Source organism: Peromyscus californicus, unplaced genomic scaffold (genome assembly GCF_007827085.1).
Source record: "Peromyscus californicus insignis strain IS unplaced genomic scaffold, ASM782708v3 Scaffold_6__1_contigs__length_162567912, whole genome shotgun sequence".
Taxonomy (NCBI): Eukaryota; Metazoa; Chordata; class Mammalia; order Rodentia; family Cricetidae; genus Peromyscus; species Peromyscus californicus.
In genome coordinates this window covers 109,690,964-109,703,888 of record NW_026294584.1, presented here as the reverse complement: position 1 = coordinate 109,703,888, position 12,925 = coordinate 109,690,964, and the positions used below count along the sequence as shown (strand labels likewise).

The 12,925-nt window shown below is 44.1% G+C and overlaps 1 protein-coding gene across 7 annotated transcripts in view; it reads right to left on the bottom strand.

The window, feature by feature from the left end:
* Positions 1–12,925, bottom strand: part of Slc25a26 (solute carrier family 25 member 26) — a 124,668-nt gene that overhangs the window by 69,142 nt on the left and 42,601 nt on the right. For 6 of the 7 annotated variants that reach the window (XM_052721762.1, XM_052721767.1, XM_052721763.1 and 3 more), the window contains one exon: positions 11,570–11,617. The exons of the other annotated variant lie outside the window; for it this stretch is intronic. In XM_052721762.1, coding sequence (XP_052577722.1) covers positions 11,570–11,617 — 48 coding nt within the window. The remainder of the gene's footprint in view (positions 1–11,569; positions 11,618–12,925) is intronic. 7 annotated transcript variants of the gene reach the window in all.

The following is a 12,925-nucleotide window of genomic DNA, read 5'->3' as shown; positions in this document are numbered from 1 at the left end:
TTGTCACCTTAAACGAGTGGATTTGATGGTATGTGAATTATATCTCAAAAAAGCTGTTACCTAAAAAGAAGAAAAAAAAATAAATCCATGAGTCCACAGTTAAGATTAAAAAAAAAAATCTGAGGGCAAAAGAGGAAAACTCTTCTTCAAAAACGAATGCCAATTATTAAACCCAGAGGAAAAAGACAGTATTAGGAAAATCATCATTTTGCAATACCAATGTAATAAATGTTTCAAGCAAGAACATTTACAGATGGTAAAACTATTAGGTGAAAGATGATTGGGGAACAAGAGAGTCACAGAGCCTCAAAATGTCACCCATGGACTGCTTCACAACAAGGAACTGAATCATCCTGTATAAAAATCAGAGAACACCTACCCAGGTGATCACCGGGGCATTGCCTGCCGCCGGCCATAACCAACGTTTATGTAGTGCTTGTGTAAAAACAGTCTAACCAAAGTAACCCAGATCTAATCACAGGAAATCTGACAATCTCCATGTGTGGTTCCGTAGTCAAAATGTCAAAGGTGTGAGGGAAGTGAACAGCCATGTACAGGGTGCAGCTTTCACCTTCGGAGGACACACTCTGGCCTTCACAGGTGAGACGCCCTGTGTGCACTACACTTTTTAGACTCAGACGTCCGCAGGGATGGTGACAACAGAAACTACACACCTGTAACTGTCGCGGGACCTGTCCATCCGTCAGTCAGTATGAGGCACACCCCACTCACCAGAGAAGGAAATGGCAGAGCGGAGAGGAGGGAGTGGAGGAGGAAGGACACAGATATAAAGCAATTAAATCCATTTATCTGGAAGGCTAGGAAATATCCCTGCTGAGGAGGGGCACAGAGCAAACCACACCCCATCTTCCACCCCCAAACTTCCACAGTCTGATGTCTAAACACAGTATCCAAAAGTACAGGCCCAATCCAAACACTTCCGCAAAAGCAGTTCCAAGGCCACCTCTCGAAAGTGAGGAAGGAAACATGGTGGGCAGGGCTGCCCACCATGCCTTCTGTTAACTCCTTACACTTAATTCTTCGACAAAACAGTAAGAGTTTAAGAATGGAGTTTTAAATTTAACTTGCCATTTTTAGATTATTTCAAATTCTTTCACACAATGCCTAAACCTGGGCCTTTTGTAGCTTTTCATAATAAAATCATTATTTTACTCTTCGTGCATGAGTCTCTTGCCTGTCATGTATGTTCATGCACACATGCATAGCTGGTACCCACAGAGGTCAGAAGGGGGGCCGGGGCCCTAGAACTGGAGTTACCATGTGGGTGCTAGGCATCAAACCTGGGTCCTCTGGAAGAGCAGCCAGTGCTCTTAACCACCGAGTCCTCTTTCCAGCCCCCATTTTTTCTTTTGGTTTTTGAAATAATTTATAGATTTCTATCAAAGTCACTATATGGTGGAGAGTCCACACATATTCTGCTGCTGATTCTAGAATACTCCTTGAAGCCAGTGTCCACGGGGCTGAAAAGGTAGCCCAGGGGCAGAGAAGGCAGTGGGCAGAGCCGCGGGCTTGCTCCTAGCACATGGAAAACCAACATCAACTACAGCACAGAACTAACCCAGCGGCGCTGCACACCGAGGCCGGTCCCGCACAGAACTAACCCAGCGGCGCTGCACACCGAGGTCGGTACCGCACAGAACTAACCCAGCGGCGCTGCACACCGAGGTCAGTACCGCACAGAACTAACCCAGCGGCGCTGCACACCGAGGTCAGTACCGCACAGAACTAACCCAGCGGCGCTGCACACCGAGGTCAGTACCGCACAGAACTAACCCAGCGGCGCTGCACACCGAGGCCGGTCCCGCACAGAACTAACCCAGCGGCGCTGCACACCGAGGTCGGTACCGCACAGAACTAACCCAGCGGCGCTGCACACCGAGGTCGGTACCGCACAGAACTAACCCAGCGGCGCTGCACACCGAGGTCGGTCCCGCACAGAACTAACCCAGCGGCGCTGCACACCGAGGTCAGTACCGCACAGAACTAACCCAGCGGCGCTGCACACCGAGGTCAGTACCGCACAGAACTAACCCAGCGGCGCTGCACACCGAGGCCGGTACTACAAACCCTACCTACGAGCTAGACTGTCGCTCTCACCTGAACGCCAAGTACCTAAGTACCCTTAGACACCTGCTTCCTGTCCTGGGCCCAAAGCCACCTCCACCAGACTCTTGAGTCTCCTCCGAGCCCCTATCTCAGGCAGGCTCTCATCATGACTTTTCATCATCTGACAAGTTCGCACATCTCTCTGCTGGGCCTATATGAAGTTGCCTCATGAGCATACTGAAATTTGTTATATGTTTGTTTTGTTTTGCTTGGGTGGGGAGGCTGAGGCAAGGGGACTGAGTTTGAGGTCAGCACGCTCTAGATAAGGAAGCACTGCCTTCATTTGTTTTTGCTTTGGCTTTTGACTTTTTTTTTTTTAATTAAGAGTTCCATGTATCCAACTCAACTCTAAAGAGAGGCAAAGATGACCTTGAACTCCTGATCCTCGTGTCTCTGCCTCCAGTTTGGTCATTACAGGCATGTACTACTGCATGCATTTTTATGCCACGCTGGGGAACAACACAGGCTCCAACTATGCTAAGCAAGCACTCTACTAGCTGGCACTGTCTCTAAATTAAAAACAAACTAAATTAAATTTGGGGCACGTATGTACCAAAGCTAAAAACAAATTATGCTTTCAATTACTTTGGATCAGGATCATAAAAAAATATGTTATCATGCTCCAATCTGACCCACTTTTATTGATGACAGCAACACCACCAAGCTTCCAGGTTCCTCCCGCCTGTTCAGTTCTGGCCTCAACTTTTAAAACACAGGCCTTGGGCTCCCTCTAGTGTCTCATCCTACACCACACGCTTCATGTCAACTTAAGTAACCAAATGCAGCGTTTTCAGAGAGAAGAAATAAACTTTTCTTACTGGTTTCTTCTTTTCCACCATTACACCTCAATGCCTGAGCATCAACTTCCCACCTACCACTCATGCTGAAGCCCAGAAAAGGAAAGAGGATAGATGTCCAAGAAGTCAAAACAGTTTTAAACAAGTTTAATGAAGATTATAGGAAAGAAGATAAAGTCACCATTGATGCCTAATTTTTACCCTTTAGAATTCTTTAAAATTCAGAAATTGCGCTCAAAGGGCTAGAGAGATCGATGGCTCCTAGGTACCTAGCACTTGTGTAAAAAAAAAAAAAAAATCAATGCATAATCACTCATGTTTTAAAAAAAAAAATCAATGCATAATCACTCATGTTTAAAAAAAAAAATCAAGGCATAGCCACATGCCTGCCTATAAGCCCAGAGCCATGGAGGGCAGAGACAGGAGAATCAGCAGAGCTTGCTGGCTGCCAGCATAGCTCTAGGTTGAGTGAGAGATCCTGCCTCAAGGGGATAAGCCAGACAGTGTTAGAACACTCAGTGTCCTCTTCTAGCCTCCATGCACAGGCATGAGCATGTGCACCTGCACCTGCATGCCCATGCACACACCCCCTCCACACACTCACATACACACAGATGCACACACAGGACACTGTGCTCTGTTTTCTACTTCCGCTCTCGATCCAAGCTTTACACATCTGTAGTCATTTTCCTGGGATTTACTGGAAAGGAGTGATCAGTGGGCTTATCTCTGGGGTGTGAGCAATGGCATCCTGTGACCAGGAATGCACAATCTGGGGCTTCACACACTTGACCTCAAATTCCAGTCCACCACTTCCTAGCTCTGTTGAATCTTTCAAGCTTCAGCTCACTGATCTGGAAAAAAAGCTAATGTTTTATAGTTAAAATTTTAAAAATATATTAAGTATGCTACCATTATTCATTTCAAACTATAACTTTTCATTATATGACCCCATGGCAGTCTGTGCCAGACTATCAAATCTCACCGATACAACTCTTCAAGTTCCTTCAAATACCCTTCAACCTAGAATTGCTCATAAAAATTCTGTATTTTAACTTCAAATTTAATTTTCTTAATACATAAATGTAGTTTCTCTCTTAATCCTTCTAGTAAGATGGAATTTGTGCAGACAGTAAGATTATACCAGTAATAGGACTCAAGATTTTTCAAGCTCTGGTGTTCAGTGGCCACACTTGGCAAACATTTGATGAAGGATTTTCTTTGCAAAACAATAGGTTGTTTACTATTTTTATATAATTTCAGAAAATAGTTGTTCATGGATGTGTGTGTGTGTGTGTGTGTGTGTGTGTGTGTGTGTGTGTGTGCATCCTCTCCACAGGAGCAACCTTAACTAGAAATTAAGATACGGTTATTTGTAGAAAACACAAGAATACCAGAAAGTATATTAAGAAAAGTCAGACAAAAACTGGCTGCACTGGATAAGTAAAGAGCTGGCTGGTGGAAACTACAAAGTGCCAGAGAAGTATGTGAGGGCTCCCTAATTCTTTTTTATCGCATTTTATTTATTGTGTCTATATATCTGTGTGTGCATCAGAGTACCACGGCGCAAGTGTGGAGGGCAGAGGACAGTTTATGGGAGCCAGTTCTCCTTCCACCATGGGGGTCCAGGAATCAAACTCAGGGTGCCAGGCCTTTATCAGCTGGGCCATCTGGCAAGCCAAGGCATTTCTGAAACTTTACAGTGAGAACAGAATTGTCCAAAGAATAAGAAAAGTAAACAGCAGCTGGCTTCTGTAAACAGAACCTAACAATGCATCCAGTAAAGGACTAAAGTTATTTTTTCTACATTAAGTTAATTTTACTAAATTGTTCTGCTTAAAAATGTTTATTGAAGAGATTGTGAAAACTGTAGGCTAAATTCCAAGCTGGAGCACAGTGACGTCAAGATCTTACACTAAAGGATTAACTGAATGAATTACCCGTCATTCTTCACAGGTCTCTCCAGTAGTTACAATAATGCAAATGCAATTAAGTGACTCATCCTACAAACCTCTGTAATTAAAGGGGAAATTTCATTTTCATTTGTTTAATATTCCCATTAATAAGAATGTCTTAGTACGCGTTTACTGAATGAGAAGGCAATGGACAAATTCCAAAGACAAACAGGGATTTTCTTTTCTTTTCCCATGAAGCCAACATTATGGAATTTAAACAGATGTTCTATTTAGTCATAGTTAATAAAATGAATTCTAGAGGATTAGAATTGGGCTCAGTGTGTTTGCACTCGATTATAACTGAAAGACAACTTTGCATTAAAACTTTGCAAAGGCTGCTGGTCATTCTGCATTTGACTATCACTGAGATGTAGATCAGTGTATACTTACAGCACTCCTCCTCCAACAAAGCCAGACTTACAAAAATAATTTTTCCAAGGGTTAAGAAAATTGAAATCTTGGAAAAGTATGTCCAACTTGGAATTTCACTGCCTAGCAAGTGTGCAGATCCTAACAAGCAGCGTATCATCAGAAGAGCCACTGCTTGACTGTTTCCAGCCCCAATTAGAGCTGCCTCGCCCTTCAGAGAGGAACTGGTGTCTGGTAGCATGGGAACAGAACAGAGCAGAGCTTACCGGAATGAGGAAACCAACACATTTATTGAGAACCCACTGTGTAGACTCTGTATGCTAGAGAACCAGCATGCGAAGGGAGAGAAAAGACAAGAGTTTCGAGAGAAATGCAGACTATCTGAAAAAAAAGGGAAAAACAAAACAAAACAAAAAACCCCGCACACTGGAAACAGGAAGGAGAAACCGAAGGTGAAGCAATGAGGCAAACCAAAGAAACACCGTCAAAGACACATGCTGAGACACACAGCTAGAAAGCCTCTCTGATCAGACAGTAAAGAGTACAACCAAGAACGTGGGAAGCAGTGGACGGACCTAATGGCCGCAAGTGGTAAAGCTCTAGGCAGCCTCTTCACGTCATTCTTCAAAAGAGGACATGGAAAGGCAGGACCCATTCAGAAAGTCCCTCAGGCTGAAGATGCACCTCGGGGGTAGACAGTATGCTTGACTACCAAGCCCTCGAACAATCCTAGCAAAGAAAAAGGCTTTCTTTGAATGGATCATTGTGCTGGGTAATATTTTGGCAACAATGATACAAGCTAGAGTTACCTGAGAAGAGGGACCTCAACTGAGAAAATGCCTCCACCAGATGGACCACAGTCAAACCTGTGGGGCACTTTCCTGATTAATAATTGATGTGGGAGGGCCTAGCTCACTGTGAGTGGTGCCACCCGTGGGCAGGCAGTCCCAGGTTGTATAAGAAAGCAGGCTGAGCAAGCCGTGGGGAGCATGCCCATCAACGAAATTCCTTCATGGGTTCTGCTTCTGTTCTTGCTTGAGTGACTCAATGATGGACTGACATGGAAAATAAACCCTTTCCTCCCCAAGTTGATCTTGGTCAGAATGTTTTTATCATAGCAATAGAAAGCAAACCAAGACGGTGGGTGCTCTTATTTGAAACATGCAAATTAGCCTTTTCTGGTAAATTAGCAACAACGAAACACAAGTTTTCCTGACCTGCTCGTATTAATGATTTTGAAAGGTCAACCATTAGAGTAACAATGCCCCACACTCTGTTTACAGTGATAAAAGTCCTGTCTCCCAGACAGCTGGATGAAGCATCTGGACCCTTGGCTGAGCAGCTGCATCAGCAACAGCAGTCCTGGGCCCCTCTTTCAGACACCTGCTATCATGAACCACAGGTACACATTCAAATGCAGACAGAACCAAGGGGCTTCTGGAGACAAGAACTTAACCAAGTCAGTGTTAGTCTGGGTGTCCTGGTCAGCTGTCCTACTGTGTGACATCTTACCTAGCTACCTAAGAGCTCAGTAAAACAGAAAATGCAAAGTTCCTAGCAAAGTGGGGTAAAATGGGGATCAGAAACAGTACTTGCAACTGCACACAGTTGGGGGCAGAGTTGTATCCTACAGGTAGGTAGGTAGGTGTCTTTTCACTGTTAAGGGCTTTTTTCTGGCTTTGGTTTTTTTTTTTTTTTTTTTTTTTTTTGAAGACAGGATCTTGCTATATCCCTCATACAGGCCTTGAACTAGTCATCCCCCTGCATCCAACTTTAAAGACTCTTGATGACCAAGAATACAAACTTAGTTCATGTTTCTTGAGTTCCTATTAGGTAAGAGGCATGACAAAAGAGATTTACATACATCCCCTGGGTTAATTCTCCAAAGAATGGTGGATAATTCAAATAACCCAATAAACAAGAGTTCTAACACACATATTAATACATTCAGTCTTACTTAAAATTAAAACTACAAAGACATCATTTTCAGCTCATACACTGCTAGCACCACCAGCAAGCCAGAGGACAAGGGAGCTTCTGAATTCTCAGCAAAAATACAGGCTGGAACTTCCACACACTTAACTTTCTATCATCTGTCAAAATTACACATTTATTTGTTTAGCCAAATCATTATATGTCTTGGCATGTAATCTACCAAGAACCCAACCCATGTGTACAAGATGGCACACAAATGGTATTACACACTGGGGTGCATCTGTAATGGCCACCAATGGGGGACGGGCTAAGTAAACAAAGGCTCATTTGTACAATCAAGCACCATACAATCATAAAGAAGAATCAAATGATCCAAAAATATATTTGGTTAGCAAACATCACCATGAAACAGAGTCAGAAGGATCAAATAAATGGCCCTAGTAGGCACTCAAGAGACTATAACAACATGAAGAGTTTGGGGGAGACCCCGAGAGAGAGCAGACAACAGAATCAGAAAGAAAAATTTTAAGGACAACCCACAGACATCCCTGAAGGGGAGCGCTTATTGCCTGACAGGGATAATGAGAGTGATGGGTCTGCAAAGCGAGGGTGGGCATCTCCTCTGGAGTGAGCTACTTACTCAATGACTTCTGCATCTCAATTTGGGGCCTCAAATTTACAGAACAGGCTGGACAATCCATTCGGCCTGCATGTAAGTCGGGGGTGGGGGTACCTTTATTTACCTCCAAACTACTGAGTGGCTGGACTGCTGTACAAGAAGCCAGGAGTCACTCACTGTTAATATGGCAACATCTACAACCCAAATGGCACCAATAGTGCCATCCCTTCAGGTCCGAGCAGCAAAAGCACAAACTGGAAACTCCTGCTCTAGGACATAAAGTCAGGCTTTCTGGGGCATCTCCCATGTCTTCCCCTCCAGCCTTCCAGCAAACATGCAGCTGAGGTGAGAGGTTCGTTTTCCTCCTTGCAAGCACCCCACCTTATTGGTGCTCTCTGAAAGCATCCTTCCTTAGCTTGAGGGTCATCTGGGAAACCTAGGAAATCCTGGATTCTACTGAGACATGCACCACACACTCACACTCCTTCCCTGTATTTGTTCAGGCTAGTACAGCTACTTATCTCTTTGACTACTTCTAACTGCAAGCCCCCAAGAATCATGGCTCATTTTGTGTCTATCTATGTGTACATGCGTGTACCCTCACATGCACATGTATGCAAGTATGTGTGCACGTATGTGTGAGCATGTGGAGGTCAGAGGTCAACATCAGGTGTCTTCCTCAATCACGTTCCCAATCATTTTTGGAACATAGTCTCTCCAAACCTGGAACTCATCAGTTCTGCTAGGCTGGGTGACCGGTGACTGCCAGGGATCTGGCTACCTCTGCTTCTCCAATCCCGGGATGATAGGCAAATGCCAATACAACCCTCTTTTGATATGAGTTCTGGGCGATTCAAACTCAGGTCCTCACTCTTGTGTGGCAGGTACTTTACCAGCTGACCCACTTCCCCAGCCCTAAGGCTTGCTTTTATTAACGTGACAAATGCTGAGTGCACCCAGGTGGACAGCCTCGGAACTCCCAGGTGCATGCCACAAGCCCTTAAATGCATGGTAAGGAAGACTCCCCTCTGCGGCTCCATCAGGGCAGAGCTGTTCTGCATAACCCTAAGTAGAATTTGTAGATAAAGGCATCAGCTGAACTCAACTCACTCCAAGTTCTTTTGAAACAGATTCTTTTTTCTGCTTTCTTTCCCTACCCAAGTCCTTCTGATTCCCATTCAACAGCATAAGGCTAATTTGCACAGAACTTTCAGGTCAATGAACCTGAAATCATCTTGACTACACCCACAAATATGACTGTGCTCCCCACTTCCATCTTACTGCAATAACCCCAACGCACCAAGATGCTCAGCCATATCTAATTTGGTCAAGTCCATGAGAAAGATGAACAGAGAAAAGGGAGGTAAATAGTCTTGTTCAGACTCAGTGCAAAATTCACAGAAACCGGACTAGTTCAGGAGAACAATGGCTAAGTATACAATCTCTACAAACATCAAACACAGCACCATGTGTGACGGTGCTCACAGAGCCCAGAAAACACACATCTTGCTTCTAATTCATGGAGCCAAACTTTAATCCCCTCCCAAAGGCTACTGCTAGTGAGATAAACCATCTGAAAGAAAAAACTGCACACTGAACAAACCGTATCCATTTCCTGGTGGTTCTCACTAAAGCTTCTGTGTATTTCTTATTGAAACAATCAAATGGGCTCCAGACAAAAAGATCTGATATTACTGTCAGGATAATGTAGGGCTTGAGACTGCTCATAATGCAGAACTGTTGTTTAAAGCAGGCACATCACTTCTCATTTGTCTCACTTGGAGAAGAAGCTGCATTTCATTCGGCGGTAATTCCCTCCATCCCAGCTGAGACGGTGCACGGAGCAACACCTCAATTGAAATCAGCTCTGAAGGCTCCTTTATGAGCACGCAGAATGCACAAGACCCCAATTAAATTGCCTACAAAGCTTTGCCATTTTGAGTAAACAAAGTCATCTCGGTAAGGTCATACAATTCACAAGGATTGCAGCCAAAAAATTAATTACTAGCACGACATATGTCAAAACAAATGTTTGAAAGGATGGAACAACAGTTGTGAGCATGTGTTTTATCTCTTTGTATGCAAAACTAGCACTCTCTGGAATGGAAATATATTCATTTATGCAGCCCTTTTCTGAAAAATAAAAAGTGTCGATTACTCTTCTCCGCTTTTTCCTGCATCCAGGTGTAAGACGAGCAAATACCACAGGTACAGTGACTCAGAAAGGAGGGCACAAGGAGGCTCACAGGGGCGGCATTCCTGACAGACAACAGCAACGAATGCAGAACGTTTGGTTTGAAGGAAAAACAAAGGAGCTGTCAGGCCCCGCAGTAAGGCAGCCCTTCAGGCGTTAGCTCCCAAAGCCAAAGCTCTGGGCCACACCGCGTTAGCCCCCCAAAACCAAAGCTCTGGGCCACACCGCGTTAGCCCCCCAAAGCCAAAGCTCTGGGCCACACCGCGTTAGCCCCCCAAAGCCAAAGCTCTGGGCCACACCGCGTTAGCTCCCCAAAGCCAAAGCTCTGGGCCACACCGTGTCCGGAGGCCTGCAAGCCACGGGAGTGCCAACAAGAGCTTTCAAAGAATTTAATATTCTACTAACTCCCAGATTATTTACATTAGAAATACTTTTACAAGTTAAACTGTTTTAGTCCCAGAACTCCAAGAAGAGGAGGAAACATCATCAAGTTCTTCCTTCTGTCATGGAAAACTGTGTCCTGGACCAAAACCACTTCTCACATCTCACTATGTAAAACTCCAAACAGTCTCCCCTCTGGAAGGCAAAGGTTAAAGCATGCTGTCTACAGTATCTAGTGACGTCATTACTGAGGGCCAAGTCTTGCTTTCCGCTCCCTCTCCCGCCCCACCCCACTCCAAAACACCAGTACAGCATGTTAGTTAGAAGGCCAAGAGGAAAGCGCCAGGTTTCTCTCCAGAGTCCCCAGTCCACTGCCTTTCATATCGGAGAACCAAAAGCTACCACCCTGTGGTGGCTTCTTGCTGTGTTCTTCCTTACTAGTCCAGCTACCAGACACTTAGTCACCTAGAGTAATAATGACACCAGCCCATCTAGCGACCCACCGCAAGCATTCTTCTAAATGGAAGAACCAAGGTGCAACTAAACAGTTTCTGAGTGACGGCATTCTTTTGATTTCTTAAGACAGTTCTCCAACTCTACTTCTGATTCTTAAGAAACATAGGGTCACAATCAAAGGCCACCCTGCTTCAGGACTTGAAGAGTAGTAACTGGGTTACCTTGTAGATGAATTTCTAAATGATCTTATTAAATAAAAAACATGGAGCCAAAAATTGGGGTTAAAGCCTGAGAGAGATCAGAGGAATACGAACAGCCACAACTAACCTTACCTCACCAACTCGCAGCTTCCAAATGTGAGTGACTTCCTGTCTACCCACGCCTATATGCCTTGCTGTTCTGCCATCTGATTTGCTCTCTGTCCAACTACAACACATCCTCTTCCTGCCCAGCTCTGTCACTTCCTGTCTGTACAGACCTCCATGGTTAACTAGTGTTGGAATTTAAGGCATGTGCCATCACACCTGGCTGTTTCCAGTGTGGCCTTGAACTCACAGAGATCCAGACAAATCTCTGCCTGCCAACTGATAGGATTAAAGGCATGTGCTAACGTTGCATGACTTTTGTGTTTACTTATAATGGCTTGGTTTTTCCTCTGATCTCTAGGCAAGCTTTATTTATTAAAGCGCAAATAAAATACCACCACATTTCAGCACAAATAAAATATCCCCATTACCTCTCTCAACACTGTGCTTCTGTAGCCTCGGTACAGTCCTTGGATACCCTGAAACAAACAAGAGCCAAGCAATCAGAAAGTTGGAACAACAAAGATTTGTGAGGAACATTCTAGAAAGAGACTCGCCTGCTCTAAAATTTGAGTTCTAAGACATTCCTTGGCCACAGTTTTCTAAAGTTAAACATTCTAAACCGGCTTAAGACACACAAGCTTGGGGTTAGCTCCCTTAAAGTTGACATCTCTAATAAAGAAACAAGATACATGGTATTAAGTAACAGCATTTTATCTTTTGAAAACATTTACATTGTATACATTTCCAAAAGCCAGTCCATCATCCTTTAATGTAAGAAGAGGACTTATTTCAGAACTTGGTCAATAATCTCTCAATAAAGTATATATTAAAGATAAGCCTAGCGTTATATGCTTAAGCACACACATAGTCCAATGAGCAGCCCATAGGACTGACCTCATTCCTGCAATTGGCAACAGCCCAGAAAGATGAGGGATATGGTGGCACAGACCTATCATCCCAGCACTCAGGAGGATGAGGAAAGAGACTGAATACCAGTCAGGACCACATAGGAAGTCCTCACCTCCAAAACAAATAACTTTTTCTTTAAACCTAAACTAAGATTGGCTCACATGGGGAAAAAAAGACACTACATGATGGCAGAAGCCACAGCCACTCAGGAGCCCAGGCAGCAAGAATGAATAACCCCAGAAGTTCAAGGCCAACTGGAGGCAACACAGCAAGACTTTGACTCATATATCAAAGAAAAACAGAACAACAGAGGCTTCCACTAAACTGATAAAAGCAATCAGCAGCATTCCTAGTAGCCATGTGTCTAAAAGGGCAGATCTGACCACAGCCAACACTGATGAGAAAGAGAAAGAACATTTTCTTACTGGTTTTTGTTTGTTTGTTTAAGGGTCTCACTATGTAGCCCTGGTTAGCCTGGAACTCACTGTGTAAACCACGCTGGCTTCGAAACTTAAAAAGCCCACCTGCCTCCACCTCCAGAGTTCTGGGATTAAAGGCCTGTGCCCCATGCCAGGGCAGAAATGACGAGTTCATATAGCATTATGATGCTGGTAATAATGACCAGCCCACTATTATATTTTCATATTAAATACTGCTTCTTTCCCATGGGCCCTCAAATTCTGCAGCAATGTTCTAAAGGAGTATCTTAGTTCCTTCTCACAATGAGTTTGTCTGATTCTGATACCTAAGACAGATCACATTCAGGGGATATGCTGCAATGGTACTCAATACGTGATTGCTTCAAAAAGTGAAAATAAAAATCCACAAACAAAGAAAAAGATAGTCCCAGCAAACAAGTTACTGTAGTTAGACAT